The 23870-nt window shown below is 52.6% G+C and overlaps 2 protein-coding genes and 1 long non-coding RNA gene across 3 annotated transcripts in view; 1 reads left to right on the top strand and 2 right to left on the bottom strand.

Moving 5' to 3' along the window:
* Nucleotides 1–869: 869 nt before the first annotated feature.
* On the top strand, nt 870–10281 carry Nup214 (nuclear pore complex protein Nup214). Its single transcript, XM_003746870.2, has 17 exons — nt 870–893; nt 1311–1437; nt 1574–1675; nt 1798–2097; nt 2210–2427; nt 2535–2635; nt 2824–2972; nt 4204–4305; nt 4450–4788; nt 5008–5573; nt 5677–5915; nt 6002–7800; nt 7884–7988; nt 8118–8970; nt 9081–9265; nt 9464–9601; nt 9888–10281. Exons 1-17 carry the CDS (start codon nt 870–872, stop codon nt 10148–10150), a joined length of 5610 nt encoding a protein of 1869 aa, XP_003746918.2. The 3' UTR covers nt 10151–10281.
* On the bottom strand, nt 3165–4020 carry LOC100905880 (uncharacterized). The gene is made up of 3 exons (XR_001951221.1): nt 3978–4020; nt 3663–3831; nt 3165–3558 (listed from the first exon to the last, which is right to left on the bottom strand). It is a non-coding gene; the product is annotated as an uncharacterized LOC100905880 (long non-coding RNA).
* A 2060-nt stretch (nt 10282–12341) lies between the features above and the next one.
* LOC100905737 (transcription cofactor vestigial-like protein 2) overlaps nt 12342–23870 on the bottom strand; it is an 11918-nt gene continuing 389 nt past the window's right edge. Inside the window, exons 2-6 of the mRNA XM_018640838.1 lie at nt 23710–23809; nt 23196–23535; nt 14806–15350; nt 14488–14704; nt 12342–12385 (exon numbers count right to left, since the gene is read on the bottom strand). Of these exons, the coding sequence (XP_018496354.1) occupies nt 12342–12385; nt 14488–14704; nt 14806–15350; nt 23196–23535; nt 23710–23809 (1246 nt within the window). The remainder of the gene's footprint in view (nt 12386–14487; nt 14705–14805; nt 15351–23195; nt 23536–23709; nt 23810–23870) is intronic.

Genomic DNA, 23870 nt, shown 5'->3' with positions numbered 1-23870 from the left:
CGCAGTTTTATTGAAGCTTCGGCTCCAAAGTCGTGCTCTATGAGAATTGATCGAGCTTCCATAAAAGCTTCCATTTCGCATACTCGAGGCTGACGATTTATTCATTTATACTTAAATCTTATGCATGAATCACTTCCATTCGCGCCTCCTGAAACGTACTTAGAGCCTCTGTTCGCAAGATGTCGGAGGCGCGCCGTCGGAGGTCGGACTCTCTCGCTGGTTTTGCCTCATCAGCCTTCTTGTGTGTTCTCCTGAGGACTCCGATCCCTCATATCCTGACTGTTAGAAGAGAACATTTTTGATGTCGAGTTGATGACGCAAATCGATTCCTGGAGAGATCAGCGCGTGTCGATACATTACATGGAGGGAATAAATAAGTTCCACCTACCTCCGCGGTCAGCAGTAAGTTTCCCGACGGCCTACGTCTCCCTGCTCTGGGAATCCGTGTCGATGTGTTGGAATCCCTGTACTCGTCCTGCTAATCTATGCCGGACCCGCCACTATTTTCCCATGGGGCCAAACGCCGCGAAGACCTCTCCGACCGCCCGCTGTCCAGAACCGGCTGCAGAATGCGTTGATTCGTCAATGAGCTGTAAACAAAGAGGAGACGAAGATGCAGGGCTACATGCCGATAGTTGATCAAATGACGAAGGCTCGCTCGAACAATATTGAGCTCCGGGGCAGCCCTTTAGCTTGACGCTTCTCGAGTTCCCTGACCTGCGAGGCGAATTCCACGTGTGCGTGATTCCGCTCTCGACATTCCAAAAAGTGCTGCTGGAGCTTGAATACATGAAGATACAGTGAGGAACCGGTGTGTCTTCGGAGGCAGTGCAAAGTTTACTCAGTCGGTGGAACGAAACAGAGACAGCATGTCTAACTTCGAGCCCACATCGGTATGGAATGATTTCTCTCCGGCCATCGGTTCTGGTTTATCGATTTGTGCTCGGATCCTTCCCGCCGGCGCCGGTCCGGCAGCGCGGTCTGATCGAGAATTTTCGCGGTTTAATGACTTTACTGAGCTGGGCACGTGCTCGATGAAGGGCTGCGCAAGCGGCGCGGCAGCGCCGCTGTCCTGAGGGATACTTGGGGGACGACAAAAAAATTGTCGAAGGTCTCGTGGCATCTCTTCGAACGTGCTCAGATTTGAGGAGATATCAATCGAACGTCCCAATTGGGAGACGTTCCCCACAGCAGCTCCCGGACTAAAATCGGATCCTCGATGCACAAGCCCCAGAGAGAGGCCGGTTTAAGTTCCGTTCCGGAAATCGACGCTCTGGCTCGCCTTCTAAGCCGACGGGATCTCGTTCCAGAAAATCTATTTCTCATGGACCAGGAATATCAGTCTCGGCTCAGAGGGGACAGAAGTTCCTAAAGATCCGGTCAACCTGATAGCGACCTCCACCAGATTTGGCCTGATCTTCGCCGCGAGCGGATCAGGTTCGTGCAGCCCGCGGTCTGCGAATTTCCGATCCTGAAAGCGTGTAATTCGTGGCGATCCCGATACATACGTACATCGCCTCGAGATCTGTAATCTGCCCCGATATTATTCTCTAAGCATTCTGGAATATTACAGAGCTCAAGTGCACATCGATATCCGATGTCCAGAAAGAGCATTCGATCGACAAAATCCTTCCTGACTCCACGGATCATGTTTTTCTGAGAGTCCCAGCCGGAGGTGAGCTCAACGTCGCGTCGACGTCAGGGACAATATGCGAATGTCTCGAAGATTCGCCTCGAATATATAAATATCTAGCGGTCATGGAACAATCCGAAATAACTTACCCGAATTATCGACAGGCGTCATCAATGGAGTTTTCCTATCAGCTGACGAGACAACGGTCGCTGTCTGTACCGAGACCTCCTTCTGCCATTTGTTCGACACCCGTGCGTTCTTCGACAAGACACCCCGCCCGATCGGACCTTACTTCTCCGTCAGATTGACGTCCAGCCCGGCTGTGGTCTTGAAAGATTTCGCTTTCAATCCCGTGATACCCGATATGTTCGCCGTGGTAATGTCCGACGGGAAAGTCACGAACTACGAAGTGGCAAACGGCAATACACTCAAGATACAAGGGACCTACGCAGGCGTCAAATGCTGTGAGTAGCATGCTTTCGAATGACCTTGTAGTCTTTCAGAGTTATAAGAGCGTAAGCCCAGAACATTCACTTGCACTTGGCCGATGAATTGATCCGAGCCTCATTCTTGCAGGTTCCTGGTCACCGAAAGGAAAACAGCTCGTCGTTGCCAAAGAAGACGGTAGCTTAGTTCAGCTCAAGCCAAACTTAGTGGAGGCGAAAGTTATCCCGAAGCCAGCTCTGACGGATTTGGTAGATCCGAAACCGAAAGCCATATTTTGGGCTTCGAGCGCGGTGTTCGTGGTCGCATACTGGACCGATTGTGTTCGCGTAGTCGTAACGATTCTGAATGTGAGTGTTGATCGATCCGTCCATCGAAGCTGCCTTTGAGATATCTCCCTCCCCCTTTCGGAACCATGCTCTCAGAATCGAGGTGTAAATCTTCGTTTGATTTTCAGAAAAACGCTCCCTCGACCTACATACCTATCGACGAACCGCTCCTCCGGAATCTCGACGAGGAAGACTTTTCGCGCACCTGGTTCTGTCACGTGCCGAAATGGTAAGCTAAGATTGCATTTCCGGCGAATTCCTAATTCGAGAAGCCTCTAACTCAACCAACAGCCCGTAGTACAGCCCGCGAGCTACAGCCCGAAAATATCAATGATTTCCTGTAGGAGTCCATCTCCTCAGTGTTCTGAGACTTTGAAAGCGAGAGCTCCCTCCATGAACTCCGTCTTTTCCCCTCAGGAATATTCTTCTCATGGTTTGTCGGAACTCTCCCGATGTGGCTCTCCTCGGACACAATGAAAACTGCACTCAGTGGGTGCTTTACGACCTCGAGGGTGAACGGGCCGCCCTGCCAATCATCGGCAAGGGTGTCAGCACCTATCCTACCGGTGAGCGTGAATCTATACGTATCCACCGGGATGCTCATGGAGAATACTCTCGGAAAGAAATCTCGCTGCGATCAGAACAGGGGAGAGCCAAGTTTCAACGGAAATTTCTCCAGCCCGGTAGCTCTGCCCTTCGTGGAAGACCTTTCTCTCATTTCACAGATGCCTGCGACATTTACCTGAATACAGTCCCGAGTATTAGAGCCGCAAGGACTCGAATGCTAATGAAGACGAGGTAGCCGAATAGTTGAGGCGTAGGACCGCTAATCCGATGGGCTCTGCCCGCGTGCGTTCGAGTCCCGTCCTCGTCGAGAGATCTTGCCTGTTTTTAGTGAGATCATTGTCTCGGGCCCGGCCGATGACTGATGAGGATATATTCGCGATCTCTCCGTTAATATCCGACATAAAATACATAGATATTATATAATTCATTATTATTTATATAATAATATCCTCGGCGATGAGGCTGCTTCGTCCACTGGTCACCATGCTCATTAGTAAACGAAAACTCCTGCGACGTCGTTCGCATCTGCCCCGCTGATCGGTTTCAGAGCTGAACTGTCTGATCCATCGTCAAGCTCGGTCCGATCTGCGGATACGGAGTAAGGGACAGGGACACCCAATGAGGCTGAACGGGCTCGAATCCCAATCATACGAATTCGAAGCTCGAATATTCACTGTTTCCGTACTCACGTGTGTATGGTTTATATGATTCGTTGGCCGGATCTCTATCCAGATACTCCCCGCTATGTTTTTGAGTCGAAACGACGCGACAGTCACAAACCATTCTCGTTGTTGCGGCGCCCCGAACCACACTTAGAGCAGTCGCCAGTAACGTACCGAGGAGAAGGAGCCAGACACGCTGAAATGCGGGCAAGGTCCTGTTGAGGCGGATCTGGCTCAGCCGAATCGTGGGAGGCGAAGGCCGCTATCTGACGCCTGATGAGCGGGGCGTGCTTCGAGCAGCGTTTGGCAGATGATGAGGAACATATCATCAAGATATCTAACCATGTCTCTCGCGGAATGCTCTCTTACGTTGGAATAACCCACGGCCGAATGGCTCGGCCACCTACCTGCTGCGAGAGGAGCCTTTTAGAGGAAAAGCAACCCGATAACCCAGTCGGACATGACTTGGCAGTTTCTGATTGATGTGAGAGTGTCGAATTCTGCCTTCGCCCAAACAGCATCCTGACGTCGGAGCGGAGGCTGCGAACGGTTTGACTTGAATTCGCAGAGCCGATGACTAAGGCTTCGGTCTGTCTCATCTCCGCTGGTCCAAATGGAAAGCCCCTGGCCCTACTCAAAGCGGACAAGAGGCTCACGGTTCACACGAGTGGTCAAGCCCGGATCTCAATGATCACTCCTTGGGCTTGGCGGTTCCCTCCGAGACCCGAAAGGCCCCCTTGCTCCCTCAGCGAGAGGATCTGACCCCGAGACGTTCGATTTCGATTGACTAAAATCAGCTTGATGTGTTTTGCAGGAATCTGCGTGAATTATTCGAGCACAATAATGGTCGAGAATAAGAACAAGGGCGCCAAACCGCCGTCACCTCTGGTCCTGCTCTCAAACACGGGTGGAACCCTGACCCCGCACTATCTCATAAACGAGTCTGCCACTGAACAAATAACTTCCGCTCCTGAAGCGCAATCTACCCACGGTATGCGGAAGATGTTGAACCCTCTGTCAGTCACTCCGAAGGTTCCGACGGAGACCCCTCTTGCTGCTCCTCTGAGTAAGTCTAAAGTGAATCTCATGAAAGAGTTCGAGAAACACGAAGCTGAGCAGAAGCCACACGTCAGAAAGACGGACACGGGTACGAGTGAGTTCTGCTTTCCCTGGAAACGGTCGAATTTCGACACAATTTGCACCTCGGAATGTGCGTGATTCGTCTCGCTCGCCACGCTGAAGTCGCTGAATTTCGTGTCTGTCATCAGTCTGCGTACCACGACGTCAATATTTTCATTTCTCTGTGTTTTATGTATATGTATTTAGATTCTTGAGAGCTCTCGCATCTACAGTATCGCGACCGCTCTTCTAGGTTCGGTCCCGAAAGCGGCGCCCTTCGCTGCGTCCACGTTCTCATTCACGCCGAGCAAACCGACTGCGAACCCCTTGGCCCACAGCACGCCGGTCCCAACAACTCCTTTCTCCGGCGGGCAGAGCAAGCTCCTCCCCGCACAGGCGAACCCGAGCGCCGGAGCTCAAGCAACGTTCCCGAAATTCGCGATGCCGCTCGCAGTCAAGCCCCAAGAGGCTCCGAAAGCATCTCTGCTTCCTCAAGCTTCGAATCCTTCTGCTGCTCAACAGACGACAACGTCGATCGCCGCGCCGACAACGATCATCAAGCCGTCACCGGTGAAAGTCCTGCCGAAATTGGAGCCGGTTCCCCAAACGCCGTATGAGGATGATTCTTTGAGTCAAGAAACTCTATCGAGAGCGTTTTTCAACGAGCTCAATTCTCTCACGAAGGAGCTGAGTGAGCTCAGGATCCGCTCTTCGAAAGTTCTTGCCTGCCCAATAGGGGAAGACAGGCACCTCACTGAGATGCGCAACGAATCTAGAGAACTGCAGAACAAAATGGACGTTGTTCGCGCGGATCTGAAGGTGAGGAATTCCTTCTCAATAGTCGATTCCGCTGCTAGTGTTCCGGCGCAATTTTCATCCGGAGGAGGAAGCCGAGAGATGAGTGCTCGATATCGTCTTTCAGACCATGAAAACAGATGTACACGAGGCCCAGAAAGTTTTAATCGACGCTCTGGCTTGCGGGAGTCAGCTCAGGACGATTACGGCGGCGAAGGATTCCCGAATCAGTCGGATGGATCCCATCACCCAGGCGACCCTGAAGCAGGCCCAGGGTTTGGCGCATTATCTCGAAAGACAGCTGATAAACGCCAATAACGTTCTCGACGACGCGTACGAGAAATACAAGAACGAAAAGAACACCACGTGAGTTCACCGGCTGATGAGCGTTCTCTCAGATGGAAATCATGAGGAACTTTAACCGCGGTATTCACGTTTCCCCTCATTTTCAGGAAACGTGCTCCTACCATGGAGATGCTTTATAGGACCATCTTGAGTTGCGATAAGACGATCGAAGCGCTCCGAACGGAACTGAGGACGATGAGGGAAAAAGTCGAGGGCATCAAACGCATGCAGAGTCTTCGTGAGCGAAATAACGAGGACTTGACGTCACTCGCGGATTCTCTCCTGGCCGTTGGTATCGAGTCGAAAGATGCGAGCGTTACGCAGAAAGGTCTCACTAAGGATCAATCGTTCGAGAAGATAAAGATGCTCAAGGGCTACTTGGCGTCGCGGCCCGTGACCCAGGTCACGCCGACCAAGCTAAGCCCTCAGGGTCAATCGATGATCGTGTCGAAGTTGAGCACGATACTCGAGCAGTCTCGGATCGAGATCGACTCTGGTAAAACGCAAGCGGCGACCAATCCGAGCAGAATTCGGTCCGAGTACGGCATGCCCCGCGAATCCATCGGCGGGCTCCTAGGCTTGCGATCCAACACTGAGCAACCGGCCACGCCCGGCCAACCGTTCTCTACCGTGACTTCTACTCCGTTCGCCAAACCGGGATACGAGCCCATAAGTCCGCCGTCGGACAAGGCCGCGAATCCTTCGGCAACGTCGTTCTTCCAGAACGCGTACAAGCCCGAGCCTGCCCCTACGGCGCTCACGTTCCCGAAAACGACCCCCGAGAAAGCTGCGCAGAATTTCAAACAGTCCTTCAAATTCGATCTCCCAAAAACTCCCGAGCCCCAAGCAGCGAGTCTGTCGAAGCCAAGGGTGTCCTTCAGCTTCGCTGGGTCTTCGTCTTCACCGCAGAGCAGGGAAACAGAAGCCGAGGCCGCGTCGTCGAAACCTGCTGAGACGAAAAATGCGTCTCCCGGTTCCTTGTTCACCTTCGCGAATACGGTTCCTAAGCCCGAAACCACGGCCCCGGGAGCGAACTTCAACTTTGCGATCAAGAAAGAGTCGGCTCCCTCGAAGGACCGCTTCGAGGGATTCCAATTCGCTTCGGGGTCGGCGTTGCCGGCATTCGCTTGGGCCAAAAAAGATGGAGCTCCAACGAGCCCTTCCAAGGCCGAAGCCGTTCCCAAGACACCGCTGAGTGAGACACCGGTATCGACGCAAAGCTCCGCGAGTAGTTTCTTCAGCACTTCGTTGGCAACTAACAAGGCCCAACCTGCGGCTGTGAAGGACGCGGCCCACGATTTCTCTTTCGGCGCCGTCAAGAAGACCGATCAAGCGACCGCTGTTCCGACGTCCTCGGCTTTCAAACTTGACGGCAAGTTCACAGTCCCCTCCGATAAGCCTGCTGACGCCGTCTCTGGGGATGCGACCGGTGCCGGGGATTCGGAGGTCGAATACCCAACTGTGCCTTCAGACCCACCAGCGAGTGAGAAGCCTTCCGGGGCGTCTGCGTTCCTACCGAAGAAGCCGGGAGACAAGCTCGCATCTTCGACGCCGGAGGCACAAGCAGTTCCAGTTGCGGAGGTATCGAAGCCTTCCGCCACCTTCTCATGGAGCGGTTTTTCCGCGGGTCTCAACCTCACCAAATCCACCATCGGAGTTTCCGGGAGCGCTGGTGCGGGAGCTCTTGGGATCGCCCAGTCCCCCGACCAGGCACAGTCGAAGTCACAAGAGGAACAAGAAGCCGCCCGAGTCCCTGGGGTCCCCGCGCCTACTCCGGAATCTTCAGATGCGGAAGGGTCCTCCGGATTGACCGCGATCTCTGAAGAGGCGGCTGGGACGCCTCCCAAAATTTCTGAACCTGTCGCCGAGAAGCCTGCTGAATCTGAAGAATCTCGGGAGGCCCAAGGTGAGCGAGAATCTCTCAATCCGTCATTCAGGAGAGAGACGCCCAATACCGCGGAATCTTGATCTATTCATGGGTTATTTCAGTACCGGAATCGAAATCCACTCCTGAGACGGCGGCCGCACCGACGCCGATCACAACGTCGTTCTTCGCTGCAAATCGTCCACTAAACCTCGCGGCTCCAACATCAGGTACTGAAGTTCTCTGGGCGAAACGTTTAGATGTACTGAGACGCTTTCGAGAACACTCCCCGAGTCTCGGGGGCAGAGTTCTCAAGAATCCGCGGAATATCTAATTCTGATCCTCGCAATCAATTCCAGCAACCACGACCTCTTCCGAAGGCGGTAGTTCGCTCTTCGGGAAAGCCCCTGGCGCAGGACTGTTCGGCAAACCAGCAACTGGCGGTTTATTCGGCTCGTCTGGCTCCTCAACCTTCGGTCAAAGTGCTGGCTTCGGAGCAACCCCTGGAACATCGCTCTTCGGAGGCTCTTCCTCGGCTCCAACGACTTCTTTCTTCGGGGCCGCGTCGACCGTAGCTCCCAACGCGACCACGACAACTACGGCTCCAACGACTTCTTTCTTCGGGACCGCGTCGACCGTAGCTCCCAACGCGACCACGACAACTACGGCTGCAAAACCGTTCGGAGCTCTGGGCTCGCCTCAAGCTGCGACCGATTCCGCAACTCAGCCGGCGACGAGCACGAGCACTGCGACCACTCCGCTATTCGGTTCCACCAGTTCTTTTGGTCAGTCGTCCACTCTATTCGGATCTCAAAGCTCAGCATTCGCTCCGACAACGACGTCGGCGTTCGCGTCGACGACAGCTCCAGCCTTCGCGTCGACTACAACATCGGCCTTAGCGCCTGGAGCCTCCTCGGCATTCGCTCCGACGACGACGTCGGCGTTCGCTCCAACGACTACTCCGGCGTTCGGGTCGAACTTTGGATTCGCTGCCACCACCCCGACCACAACACCGGCCTTCGGACAAACGACGACCACGCCGGCTTTCGGACAAACGACGACCACAACACCGGCTTTCGGACAAACGACGACCACACCGGCTTTCGGGCAGACGACGACCACGACACCGGCTTTCGGGGCAGCAGCAGCCTTCGGAGCTCAGCAGAAACCTCAATCGGAGCTTTTCGGGAAATCCATGGCTTCAAACTCTGGGTAGGACCATTTTGATGATTGGAGTGTGTGAGGTCCAGACCTCTCGCGGCTCGAACATTCGCATTCGAATTCTTCGAAGATGAGAACGCTTGACATGAATTTTTCCCCAGATCGCTGTTCGGCCAGAAGAGTAGTTTCGGCGGGGCTCCCGTCGGACCTTCGCTCTTCGGCGGCAACGCTAGCCCATCCTCCGGGGGCTTCATGAGCGGCTTGGGTCAAACTGGAGCTCAGACCGCCAAGAACCCGTTCGGGGCTAGTACTTTCGGACAGAGCTCACAGTCCTCGAACCTTTTCGGTAAAGGATTTCAGATTGAGGATGGGAATAATTGGGAAATATTCGGAATATTGGGAATTCCAATAATTGGGAAATATTCGGAATATTGGGAATTCCATTAATTGGGAAATTGCTCGAGCCCTCAAAAACTATCGAGAGAGAGAGAGGATCTCAAGCCTAAATGCTGTTCCTGAACTGGAGTCTTGGAATTGATTGCAGGATCTGGGGGAGCGTCGGCCTTCGGAGCTCAACCATCATACGGAGCCAATACCAATGTGGGTAACATACCGCCCAAAGAATCACCGTTCGGCATGGGCAGCCCCACCAAGCCTACATTCGGCGGCGCGCCAACTTTCGGTAATTATTGAGACCAACAGCTGGGGGAGATTCCGTAATAGACTTCATCGGGGGTTGCCCATTCCCAGGAGATATTAGATGCGTCGACGCCCCGGCGGTTTCGGGGCTGAGATCTCAGGTCTCGAGACCAGGAACCGACTCATAGAAATTTCGAGGCGCATTCGAAGGATGACGCCGGATCAACGCTGTGGGAATCCGCTTCCCCCGTTATCGACAAGGGCTTTCGCCTTTCGGGCTTTTTGCTTCCCCTCCGACGGGGTTCTCACTTACAGTCTTTCGCTTCTAGGAGCGGGTTCTGCGGGAGGCTTCGGATCTCCGCCAACATTCGGCTCTGCCCCCGTCTTCGGATCTACGTCGGGCTTCGGCGCGACCACTCAAGCGAGCGCTTTCGGGACTGCTGCGGACACTCCTACATTTGGTTCTTTGGCTCAAAATCAGTCCCCATTCGGCTCTGCGCCCGCCGCCGGCGCTTTTGGTGCGACCCCCCAAGCTCAGGGTTTCCCTTCGTCCAATCCTACGAGTGCTGCATTCACGCAGTACCGAGGCTGATTTCCTGATGGGGCCTCCGTCGAGTAGCGACGGACATGCCTTGTTCTTTTATATAAGCTGTTGAAAAGCCTATCGAGGGCTTGTACTCCGAGTCAATGCATTTTAAAAATTCGAATAAATGTTTCCGATCTCAGGAGAGCTCCTGCCTCTTCCTAACAGAAACAGAGAGACGTCGATCGACCATAATATCGTGGAATGTCTGAAAATCTTGTCCGTGTGGCCTCTCGAGACTGACGGTCTCATGAGGTGTCAGAGAAATTTGAAAATCTCATCCTGAGTTATCATCTGAACTCTTCCGCGAGCACTTGAAGAGAAGTCCTCAGGAAATTATGGAGCGGTTGACAGCGATCCTCCGAAAGCCACTTCAATCCACCCGTCGCCCAGATCCCCCAAGCTTGGTCTCCCTACCTTTTCTCCGCTCGAACAAACCTCGCTGCAGACCCGGCCGAGCCTGCAGCAAGTCGGGGGCAGATTCCAAAGTTATGACAACCTCCTACTCCAGCCCACTCGCCCGTCTGCCTGCCGACCTGCCCATCCGCTCGCTTGGTGGCTCCAAAGATCGCTCGGGTGCTTGCTCGCTGCTAGATGCAGGTGGGAAGGCAGACGGGGAGCTCGTCGTCGCGAAAGTCGGAGAGACAAGACGCGCATTCGATGCGGAGGGGGGAACGCTAGGTGAAGCTATTGAAAAAAGCGAAGCAAGCCGACATAATCGTATGATAATACGGGTCGGACAAATTTCGCATCAAGCGTATCACTGACGCGCCAACTTGTACCCGAATATTACTTCTACAAACTCCAACGGGGCCCCTCTGCCATGTGGGCACTATCGGTTTGGATTTTGCGAGCAATGAATCGACGAGCGATTCGCAACCACTCGGATGAGCCACGATCACGAATCGATTAGCTGGTCGAATTATTGAATCCGCGAAGTTCCCTAGTTTGTGTGGCACGCCGAATTCAGTCGCTCAATTTCACCTGCAATCCGAATACATTTCGAGAACGATGGATCATCAAATGATCATCGATTCGCGAGAACTCACACGGAATTCTCGCTCGCCGACGACAATACAAGGAATAAGATGAACTTGCCGGGATTTGCACGAACCCTATCGCGTTGGGCAGCGGTGACTCCGACGGTGGGTTCGTTGTTGCGCTTGGCGCTGAGTGAGACGATGTCACGAGGCGTACGTGTGAACTTGGGTAGCGAGAGGTAAGATTTGCTCACAAAGAGAAGAAATTGAGCGGAAAAGCCGCTGTCTTCGCGAAAAACGAGAGCTCCCGCTGTTGGTCGTCGAGTGACAACCCCAAGCTCTCTTATCGCTTGCCAGACCACGACTCCTCAACGAACGCTACTCACTCGGTTAGATTCCACTCTTGGATCCAATGCGCCGAGGCTCTCGGAATCCCTTAGTTCACGGTGCTCGGTGCACCAATGAGGACGTGTAAATGAAACTCGGAGTTCAAGCCTTCGTAACAGGAAATACGTCATTTATTTTCTCTTCTATCTTCACATACAAATCTTTTGCTTGTCACTTTGCTCCTCCTGGTCTGATCACGCCAATGACGCAAACATTCCTCTTACTTCTCTTCCCTTCCTCTCGATTTTCCCCTCAAATTGCAACCCTAGGCTGATGGCTTATTGGGATATTGCTCTATGCATTGTGTGAGAATGAATCATCGAATAATCGATCTCGTGGGCAATCGAGAAGCCGACACGACTGACCGACACCATTTTCGGGTCGGTGACGAACGACGTCAAAGTGTTCCGAGCTCGAACCTGATTGCTGCAGAAAGCGGTCCGGAAATCTGGGGTTTCGCTGTCGCAGCTTGTCATTGTCGCTATCTTATGTCTTTTCTTAAATTATCGTATATTAGCATTCCGCCTCCTGCTAAGTCATTTTTCTCTGAAATTCAAATGCTTGAAACATCGTCCATGTTTCTCGCAATCGCAATACTTGAGCCAGTAGATAACAATATATACAAATTCTCGCTATATTCACAAATGCTTATGTACAATCTCCGCGGCGCTCTCTCCGGCGCAGCGTCGTTATAAGAAGTTGTTGCACTTTTGGATGAAGCAATCTCCGAGCGTCATTATTTGAACATTGCAGCTCGTCAGTGAGTTCTTCGGCAGATCGTTGATTTTCTTTCTTGTTCAGCGCATAGTTCAAGCGAACTATACGAAGAATGACTAGAACCAGTACATGTCTTTGGTGTCAGCTGTCGCTTCGAGACCTGGAAATAAGAAATCGGACGATAACTTACGGCGTGAAACAAAGACGATTTTTTCCGCGGAAGGGTGTCGCTAGGGTCAGCAGAGGATCAAGCGAGCGACACGCGCCCCATGGACTCGAGGTGAGCGTCCTCACCCTGTCCTTAGTCCTTCCTACATCGCCGTTCGCAGTCCGTTGCGATGCTCTTCGATCCTTCGGCCAACCGAGAGACCGGCCGACCGAGCGACCGTCCGCCGGTCCGGGCTCGATTGTGTTCAATTAAGGTGAGCTCGCGTGGAAAAGATTGCTTCGAGAAGCCATGAGGTAATCGCAGCGCTTTACGCCGCCGCTACAGAGAAACCTCCTCCATCTCCCGCTTGTCTTGTTCGCGTCACTCTCGGGTAACGCGGAGCCAAAGGCTTGGGTGTTCCCTCCCGTTCGTTTCGCGAACCTATGAGGTATACCTCGGACGCAGGTCCGAAAACCTACGATCAGCTCGCTTTCGCACCGCTTAGTTTCCGGGGTGACTCGCTGCGGAGCCCTCTCAGGAGACGGACTGGCGGCAGCCCACCCAATCACCCGCGATTCAGTGAGCTCGCGAATGGACACAGAACATTGAAGCAGGGGGAAAACTCCACGACGAACGGTTGTGAGCGGAGGGGAGCGCTGGGTGGAAAAGGCGCACAAGGGCAGACCAATAATCGATTGTGCTCTAATGACAGTTTTATTCGCCGTCCCATTCGTACCGATCGCAGACAGGGGAGATGTGAGGGACGTCATCTAAGCCTTCCATTGATTTCGTTGGATTCTCCCTCGTTTTTTTCCCCCTGCGATCTCTAACACACATCGTCACTGGCGTCGAATCACCAATAACCTCTCGATCCAATGAAGATCAAGTCTTCCGAAACGCTCCGACAACACGGAGCATCTGAGCGATGTGGAAAGCGAGGCCTACGAAAGCGACAACATTCTGCCGTCTCGAGGATTTCAATGGAAATAGATCTCCCGTAGCTATTCATGGCCATGCTCTTTCTCACGTTGAATCAGACGAATTTGCCGATGACAGACACGATTCATCCCTGAAAAACTAGAAGTGGCATTCGAGTCCGGATTCTCGATCGCTTGACAGTCCGCACCCGCACGGGACCGATTTGGATTTTCCCTCCCGACCGACGGGCTCTTCGAAGTCGGAATGGATTCGGATTCCACCTCAGCCCGAAAGTGAAGGGGAGCGGTATCAGCGCTGCGAAAGGACGGAGGAACGAAGGCCAAAAGAAGAGCTCGTCCGGGGAAGTGAAAATGTCCGTCTCGGTCAGCCATTCTTCTCTTGGTGGAGTCTTGCGAACAATTCGGTCTCCCCATAACAAACTCGGTCGGCATGGACGATATACGGACAGACGTGCGGACCGACGAGCGAACGAACCGGCGGACAGACTGACTCCCATTGCTTAGAGTAAGCGGGAGCCATTCAGGCTGCTGGTCCCTAGCGGCGAGTCTGCGCGCGAAAATATGAATGGTGGAAGGCGGTCCCAGCGCTCAGACGGCCGACGATTGGTCCCTTCTTATAATACGCGCACACTCGTCCGCTCTCACTCATTCCCTGACTTACAGGCACTTACAGCTAGAGCCGGGCACCTACGTATGATATATAGACAGCGGGCCACAGCCGAATAGAGTGCGCACACACAATAAATGGAATCGACTTATTAATGACAACAACATGAGGAGCTCAGCTTGCTCCATCAATTACCAACTCACTCCGGTCGACCATCCGCAAAGCCATCTACAGCATCAAGAGACTGCGAGAGCTTTCGGTCAAAACGACTTCGGACCTCATGAGCTCGCATCTTCGGAGGAATAAGCCGCGGTTAGAGGCCCAGGCCTCCCGCCCCTTTGTCCCTCTCCGACCCCCCGAGAGGAACGGTAGCGAGATCGAACGGTCTGACGAACACAATCAGCTTCACGGCTCCTCGAGTTCCGACGCTCAGCTCATTCGGCATTGGGAAATCGAATACGGAAGGACGAACGGCCCCGTGTTCGGATCAATCAGGGATCCCAGACCGTAAATCCTATATAATACACATATCCCTAAGTAAATACGCCCCGTGGGGAGAACTCAATTACCCGTCATGGCGGCACTCATGGGATGCGCGTAGTTGCTTGGATAGGGTTCTTGGATGGCCACAGGATGGCCGCTCATGTTGATGTTCATTTGAATTTGTTCGTGGTACCGGGCGACTGATTGTCCCCAAGTATCCATTACTTTTTCGTTGACGCCGAGGACTGCGGCCGAGCAAGATGCGCGCTGTTGTTGATTCCCGAGATTCAGCAATGAGTTGTACTGAAAACAGAACGGAGCTCTTATGGTGAGGACGCGTAGCCCGGACCCGCCAGTGAATAATATCAGCGGTGGACGAGGGTCATCGGACCGATTATGATTACCATCTTCATTCGAACTACCTGAGGGGGTTCTTCTGCGGTCAAATATGTGAGCTCTGGGCTCGCCGGGGGATCGTTCGGGGACTTCGGGGACTTCGGGGACTCCGGGAAGGGTTCCTTGCTCACCTGGTGTTGAGCGAATTGATGCCGATTGGCAGCTACGGCGTACGTTTGCAGATCCTGTGGACTCAAATGAGCCGCCCGATATCCGTGGACGTAATGGGACCAAGACTCATAATCATTCGAGCTGGGCGTCGGTGGAGGAGGGTAGAAGTCCGTCAGTGACTGATTCGATGACGTCGAGGGAAGCGGCAAGTACGACGGAGACGGATGTCCGCTGTGCGACGCCAAATGGGATGGCGATGGTCCGTTCATCTGGGAAGGCGACGCTCGGATTTGAGGACTGGCCTGGGACGGACCAGCCTGTGGGTAGGATGACGTAGATGAGGGCGATGGCGGATAGGAGCCAGAAGAGGCTGCCACTGATTGAGGATTCGGAGGACAGAAAAAGCTCTGCGGTAGATTTCGTTGCGAGAGTGGCTTCGAATCTGGAAGGCGGGAAAACTCGTTAGCAGGTATGTTCTTCCAAAGCGAAGACGTTGTGCTCGAGATGCCCACGGGCGGATCGAGCGACTCTATTCGAGCCAACGAGAAAATTACAGCAACAGCTGTTGATGTTGAGGGCATTAAAAATAACGAGCGGCACCCGCGAGCCCACTCTTGCACTTGGCTCCGATGTCGTTGCTCTTGATGCTCAACAAGCTCGACAGCAATAGGTGCGGCTTCGCGCTGGTTAACAAACTGAATCCGGTGATCAACAACCTGACAGGCAGCTGCGCTCCATTGAATCCGTAATGACCCTTTTCTCCTTTTCCCCACCAAAAGTGAAGCAGAGCGACATTAGCTGAGTTTTTGACGTGAAACGTCTTTAAAAAGGTTGGCCTAGTATTTCACCAAAAGTGTGACGAAACGAAATATGATATTTTCCGCTCAGAAGAAGATATTTTCCACTCAGAAGAAGATATTTTCCCAACTTCGGTGAAGAGTTCGACTTCACCAGTGATAATGAGACCTAAAAGTACGAGCTGAGTTTAAAGGGATAATGACGATGCTCGAGTCTTACGAATGGCCATTCCGAAGACGTTTCACGTCCTCCACACGGTAGTGGCTCTGCTGCTACCTCTGAATTTTCTCTCTGACGCGGCTCGAATGGAGGAAATATTATTGAAATAAATGCATTCGGATCGCTCGATTTGAGGTTCATCCAATTCCTCCGACCGTGATTCCCTCTAGCCTGCCGGATGATCTCGCTCCTTCGAACTCCATTTTGCGGATATTATTAACTTTTCACTGATCTCTGACCTCAGCCGGCCTGTTCTCTGATATGTGCACTGGATCTATATTAAGCATAGAGCCTCTTTGTCTACGAGACCGAGTCGGCGATCTCCTGTAGACTCGCCGCTCTGACACTAAGACCCCATTAGCACCGCTCTATTGTGGACAAACACAGGCCCACAATCCTCATGTGGACTCTTCGACCTTCATTGATATCGAATAATTGTTTCGACATTTCGCTGAATTAGGGCAAAAGTCGACACCGGCCAACACCGAAAACTGTCACATCGTTTGGTTCTAATGAAAACTTCTCCGAGCCACAGAGAGTTGTCAACTTCCTGACTTAATCGCCGCGGGAAATCGTGTGTGTTTTCCTTCGGCTCAGAGATCGCACAAGCCGCTGGTCCGGAGAGGATTATCCACAGTGAGAAGGAGAGAATGTGAAGAAGTGCGAGGAGCGGAGCAGACTCAATAGTCCATCAAACAACGTTGAGCCCTGAGTCGCGTGCACGGAGGAGCTATCATCTCGCTCCGAGCAACACCGCACACCCATTTATTGATATGACTTGCAAATAGGCCGCCCAGTAAATTCGGCTCCGAAACGGCTTGCGGTCAAGGCAGCGCCTGGGAAACTCGTGACTCAATCATTTAGAACCCCTTCTCTTTGGGGAGGATTAATCCACGGATGACGCGTGCCGGTTCATGTCGTATTCGAGGTCACTCCAGCGAGACATTCGACACAAGACTGCGAGAGTTGGTCCTCGGAGGAAGGAGGAAGATATCAAGACTCGGCGATGTTTCTAAAAAAATCAAGGGTTCTCGGTCCCTGGGCGATCGTTTCTCTTGATTTTTCCGTCGATGGAGTTGCATCCATATCGAGATATCATCAGGCTGGATGAACCACCGTACGCGGGTGAGTATGGGGCTCTCCCGACGGAAAATAGCCGCGGACCTGAACCATCTTCATCTGGTGCGCATCATCCTATTCATCGTCAGCTCATTGTGCTCACCCCAGCATGCGCACGCCTCTATATTAATTCGCGCACCGCGACTCATTGCGTTAACTTATTGCAGACACACGTGTCCCCGACCCGTGGGCTCCCGGCCAGCACCACAAGGGTCTATCCGCGGCTATCCACCTCGGGCTTTCTCCCTTATCCTCCACTATCAAATATGAGACGTTCAAGAACACTTGAGCCCACTTTGCCCAGACGCCGACGTATCATTTCTCGAGGATCTCAGAGCCGGATGGAAGATGGAAGCTCAGTGACTTATTTTGACGACGAGCATCCTGGCGTATGAAGAAAGCGGAGGAACACAAAATTCGAGAAGTCAGCGAAACGAGTCCACCGCGAATGTCGCCGCTGCCTGAGGAGCTCCAGAGAGCGAAGAGAGAATTCGTCCTCAGCGAATTGGATTAGGAGCATAAACAAAAATAAATTAAGTTCTAATCCTCGTATAAGCCGCATTCTGAGCGGGGTAAGGATTGGGAGTTGGACACAGGAAGGAAAACGAGTCTCTATCATTCGATCCGGTGAGAGTGGACTAGCTACCAGAGTCCAAACCCATGGTTGCATCGGGTTTCCCCGTTCGGATAACCGCCTATTGCCGCGAATTCGAACGACCCACTTTGGAGATCCTCCAGAAGTCGTGAAGCTCAAGATCACCTCGTTGAAGCTGAAGCCTTCCTTAGAGGAAAATCAGCCCGAAACCTTGCTGATCCATTCCGTGCAACTGTGCTAATGGTTCTCACCGCTACCTAATCCAATGGCATTTGCATGTGTTGCTCTACCTTGCCAGCACGCCTCACTCGCTGTCTCCGAACACAGAAACATGAGTGATGCAGTGAAGTGGATTATTTCGAATCGCAGCGAGTGTTCTCGCCCGTCGTCGTGATAGGATTCGATCCTCGGTGTATCTCGCTGAGCGACACGCGCCTGACAGTCGAGCAGACACACTTCCTCGGTGATCGAGAGGAGGAGTTCGAATGATTATTATCGTCATGGGGGCTGCTGTCATTCTCCTCGTCATTGTCGTTGTCGTGTTCCTAATATGGCAATAATTCGCTCTTTGATCTTTGGGGCGTTGTAATATGTCTAAAGCCTCGGCTCACTCAGCTCGGGCCACTTGAGCAAACCATCGGCACGCCCAAGCAACGGTAAACGATGAGAGATCTCATTCCGGAGCCGGAGAAGAAGTCTCGACGGAAGACGTTTCAATGACTTCACTTTTTCACAGACACTGCAGAAAATTCGAAAAATCGCAGGTCCCAATCGGCCGCTCGAATGGGTTTTCTCATTCTCTGCTTGAAAACTCGAGCGGAGCCAATCCATGGAAGGGTAAACCCTCAGACGGCGGAGGAGCCGTTGATTCCTGGACTACCTGTGTGTGTAAGTTTTTTTGTTTCAATGATTCGTACAAGCATTGCAAACGGATCCTAGCGCATGACGAATCAGGCTTTGAATGATCCGAGCTGGGGCGGACTCGAGGGTCGAAGAGACTGTTGACTCGAAACCGTTAAAAACACACCGTCACACATGTATGCTTTTAAGCAGGGCGACGAGCAAGGATTGCGAGTCCGCGATTGCAACCAGCCCTGAAAGCGAGTCGTCTCCGACTTTCTGCCAGCCTGAGCTGGGGCTCGATTCATTGTTTGTATGGGGATCGTCGGATTTCCGAATCTTCCAATCGGGGTCCCGTAAGTGAATCGGACATCCGCCCGCATGAGGTAATCTGATTCTGAGGAATGTCGCTGGACACCCATGAAAAAGTTGTAAAAAAAACCATGATCCTCCAGAGGGGTTTACGAGTGAGCGCGGAATCGTCTCGATAAACTTCCACTGAGCTTCCCCTAGGAGAGATCAGGACACGAGTCTTGGCAGAGAAGCGGAATCGATGTTCACAGCGCAAGCCTTCATCGTCTAGGAGCGGCTACAAGGGAGGAAAACGATCGGCCCCGCCGATGGCGAATGAGCGAGAGATCAATATTTCCCCTGCGAGACAGCCCACCCCGGGCTTTCAATCTCCCCTCTCCATTCGATGCTGGATCATACCCGTTTCCAGGGTGACGATGGAGGGCTCACATCGAGCGATTGTATAACGAGTCTCCCTCCTCTGCTAGCGTCGTGGACTTCTCGCATAAGGAAGAAGCAATCATGTTCCTTGTGTCTATGGACCAAAAGGGATCTGCGATGCCTGCTTTCCCGGATCGTCGGTGATCTCGATGAATTGGTTCCGCGCGGCTCTGGGATCAGTGAACAGAGCGGGAAAAAGAGGAGTGGGGAGTTCGCGAGACATGGCACGATTCTATTTCAAGTTGAATGTTCGTTTGGTTTAGACGTCCGTCAACGATGGTCGGTATAGTGACAGCATGAGAGAATGAAAAAAAATCGGCAAGAGTGAGAACTGCCTACACCACTGAGCGGAGGGAGAAGGAACCGAGCTGGTTTTTTGACGAACTATGCCACGAGCAATGATCGAGCTTGGCGAGGTTTGTGATCGTGAACTAGAAGGAGAACAAGTCATCGGCGAGACGGCGATGACCTCCAATAATTTCTGATTACGATGAATTTCGCGATTTGACGCGCTGTTCCAAGAATTCCATATTCAGTGCCTTCTCGGGAACAATCGACACGCGGCTGGAGATCAACAGGCACCGATTCAGGAAAAAAAAAGGCGTCGCGATCAAATGTCCCTTCAAGTGTCGGAAGAAGAAGTCGAGGCGATTCCCGAGCAAAGGTAGGTGAGCCGAAAAGCACACTCTGTTTCGGTTTCGTTCTTGACAGTTCGATGTCTCTGACTGTTCGTTTGAGTGAGGATTGTCACATCATCGGCTGACACAACAACATTGACACGCATCCCCGGCTGGTTGAGCAGCCGTTTAACGAACTAAACAGTTCGTCGTGTGCTTTCCCAAGGAGAGGATGGAAAAGCTCCGCTCTGCGCTCATGGTGGGACTGAGTGCGGCAGAAAGTCGGAGACAAGGATTCGAGCCGGCTTTCTGTTGGAACCAGCTTCCGACACGAAGAGGTTTCCAGCCGGGTAGAGCGGGGTCAATAACGGAAATATCTCATGAGAAATGTCATATCCCCGACTCACAATAGCGGAAGAGACAAACTAACCGATCCAGCCGGCGATTTCTATCGGCGCATCCAGTCACTGCGTCTAGCAGCTATTCTGCTTTTCATAGCCATCTACCACTAGTCACACCTTGGCCGGAGCTCATCTGACTCTCGTAGAGGGAGAGAGACAGCGGGCGAAGCATTCCGAGGTCTAATGGAAATGCGCGTTCTTATGGGCGCCCTTCTCATTCCCCCCTTCTTACATGGGCTAAGGAAAAACGTTAAGAACGTGGAAGAGGAGTTGACGTTTTCCCACTTGAGAGCGCTCCTTGAATAAGAGCATCAACTCGAGAATCTTCCGGGAACGTGCTACCTCTCACCCCATCGGTCTCACATAGTCCATCACAGAGACGTTGTTACCCCTTGATTGAGCGAGCCACTGTAAGGTTTTGGAAAAATGTATTTTTTCCAACCTCATACTCCCATGGAGAGCTGCTCTGTCAATTGATGATTGAAAATATGCTCGTTCTCGAGCGAGCGCTCATTGCCTTTGGGGTGGCCATCCGAGGTAAAAACAGAAGCTACCATTGTTCAGAGTCCGTGCTTTTCGGAAGAGCAGCTCTTCTCCGCCTAGTGTAAGTGAAGCGTCTCGAACATTCCGGCCGTAGTTGTCGTCGTAAGCTACGTTACTTTCAATGAAGCATTGGGCGCAGAGAGAAACCCACGACGACTGAACATTACAATGATTCCTATCCCTTGTTGGGCACGTGGCTCGTCTCTGCTGACTCCTTTTCAGAAAGAGCACAAGAGAAACAGGGCTGCACAAAAGACTCTGACAACTAGGTAGAACCCCTTCTGTGGGCCTTCCGCTCTGGGGATACTCTGACAGGCTGTTGCGGTGCCGGTCGGAGCGCCAGAAACCGGATTCATCGCGGTGTTGGAACATGTGGAACTTTCCTCTTAATTGACCCGGGCGACAGAAGTGTGCCCGACGACTGCCTGCGTGCCCAGGTCTCTTCCGGAAGAACACGAAAAGCTTTAATCGCAGACTAATGATGTGTGGTGAGCGACTCCCGAGCGTCGGCGTCGAGGCGACAAGGTTTCGGCAGACGGCTAATGTGAATGGGCATCACGCTATTCACCCATGCATTTCCCAAATTACGCTCCCCCATCCCCTCCTATATTCGAGTTGTCAAACTGCGCTCGCGCTATTCGCAACGCTCCTTGAGCCCGACATTGGCCAAGGGACCGAATTCGGGCCGATTTCTCGAAATCCCGATTGGAACCACCGACCACGAAGGAAGTTGGGCTTGTGAATTCACTCCTTCGTTCGCTCTTAGACTTTTCAACGTGACTGGCGCCCCCCATCCACATCACAATAGATGAGACGGATAGGTGATCAGTGTCAAGCTTGTGGAGGTAAAAACTAAGTGAATAACTGTGGCCATCAATTGTGTCGACCTGCACGCCATCCCGACTGCCTCGTCCCGTTCGTAGTCTCCGAAGGAGATTTATTTTGACAACTTCCTCTCAATGATCTCGTGCGGTCGTCGTTATCTCTCGACGACACACCTTCGCGGCGATTCATCTCCGAGAGCACTCTCTCAGCTCGACGGTCGACGGAGGGAGTGCTTCCTGCTCAATCATAATCTTCATTTGTCTTGTCCTCATTAATATCGGTTCGGCTCGAGGGATCGGACCTGACCACCGGTTTTGTTTTCTTCATCGGTTTTTCCAAATCGCGCTCGCTTCTCCATCAGTGTTCGGCTCGGATCTCTTCCGTCTTGTATTGATCCACGCGATAGCTCAGTTGGCTTATCCCAATCGATCTCGAACAAGAATCTCGACGATGACGAGCACGATGTTATCGCGTGGCTTCGAAGATGAGAACGTTGAATAATAGTTCCGGACCTGAAGCAGGTCCTCTGGGAACAGTTCCTGTCCTTGTCCCGCTCGGCTCGGATCGTGATAAGAATCGCAGTGCATTAATGATGCGAGTCAAAATAAGTGATCTTCTCCGCTTGTTAATGGCGATTTTACGACGACGCCTTTTTTCTAATTGCATTTAAAGTCGATATAATCTTAAAAATTTGCCGGAGAAAGATGCAGACGAACTGGGTCAGGCCCGGGAATAGCCTTCGTGGAGCTGAACTCCTCCGGAGGTTTGATTCGAATCTCTGTCAGCGGTACTCCCGAATCATTGTTCTGTGACCGGGGATCAGATATTATTGTCGTGTCTATGGAATACCAATACCGAATGCTGGGTATTCCTCGCCCGCTAGAAATCGGGATTCAGCTCGGAGAAGGAGGACAATGACAGGTCGTTGAATGGCGACGACATCTTAAGGGTTCGAGGGTGAAGGGCTTGAAGCGAAGTTAAGTTGCGGCCGTCGAGGTCTCATTTCGGTGCGAGAGGTTAATCGAGCAGAAAACTTAGTCGTTGATGAACCTCTCACGAGTGAATCTGCTTGCGAGACATTTCACTCGTCGCTGTTCGAAGCGGAATCTGAATCGACCGTAGTCCTAAGTCCCTGTATTCAGCCAGATATTCCTTTTTGCTGCTTTATCCCGAGGAGGTGTTTGATACGATCGAGGAACCGTGTCTGTCAAACCGAGCCCTAGACCCGCCCCGATCAGAGATCGGGGCCGAATCCTCCCGTTCCGGACGCTTCTCCGCTTGGAAAGATCGGCGAACTCAGCTGGAACAGGAAGCGATTGCTTTCCAGTTTAGGTGAACCCAGCGGGGAAGAGCTTTCTCCGAGGCAAAAAGAGAATTATACAGAGATCGGAGCCCAAGTGGATTCAACGAGCTGAGACGACGGATCACTCGCGCCACCCACGAGGCTCGTTCAGAATCAGATTGAACTGTCAAGCAAGCCGACAAACGGGAGGATGAACGACTACAGTTTCTCGATTGCAAAAAGAGCTGTCTCCAGCAGCTCTCAGAAGGGAACTCGGGAACTCGGCGGGAACTCATTCGGAATAATCTCTACTTACCCATCGTATCGTCGTCACTTCTTCGACTAGGTCCGCCGAATCCGGCTTGAGCCAGAGCTTTCTGAAAGTGGTCGTCTAGAACTGACGCCACGTCGGTCTTGTAGTACTTTATCACGACACATTTCGGTGACACATAAGTCGCTTCACCAACGTCATCTTTGCTTTCTAGAACTTCAGGCGACGGAGAGCAAACCGCCGTCGACGTTGAAGGGAGATCGATTGGCGCAATCGTGGGAGAACTTGTCCCCGGAGAAATAAGTCCATGTGGTGGCGATGGCGAGCTGTAATTCTCCTTCAACGCCGGAGGGCTGCTGAACTTCTCGAAGTGCAGATTCTCAGGCTGAAACCAGAAACGAATGAATCAGAAAACATTCGAATCGTGCTGATGCTTCCAGTCACCCACCAGCCTCCTTCATGTCATGAATTGCGCCCCGTTCACGCGAGTATCGGCGGTTTCCAGGATCACGTTTGATTCCAAATTATTCGTCCGGGAAGCGTCGTCGTGGGAACTCACCTTCTGCTCCACGAAAGCCGACGGAGGCACGAAGTCCTGTGGACTCGAGGGACCCGCGATGAAGTAGCCACCGCTTGTTGGTGGCGGATTTGGCGCGGCACTGCTCGGGGGCCGTTGATAGCCGAAATAGGCGGCCGAATAAGGAGCGTATATCACATCCA

This window comes from Galendromus occidentalis, unplaced genomic scaffold, assembly GCF_000255335.2.
Source record: "Galendromus occidentalis unplaced genomic scaffold, Mocc_1.1 scf7180000077504, whole genome shotgun sequence".
Lineage (NCBI taxonomy): Eukaryota > Metazoa > Arthropoda > Arachnida > Mesostigmata > Phytoseiidae > Galendromus > Galendromus occidentalis.
This window is presented reverse-complemented; position numbering and strand designations above follow the sequence as displayed.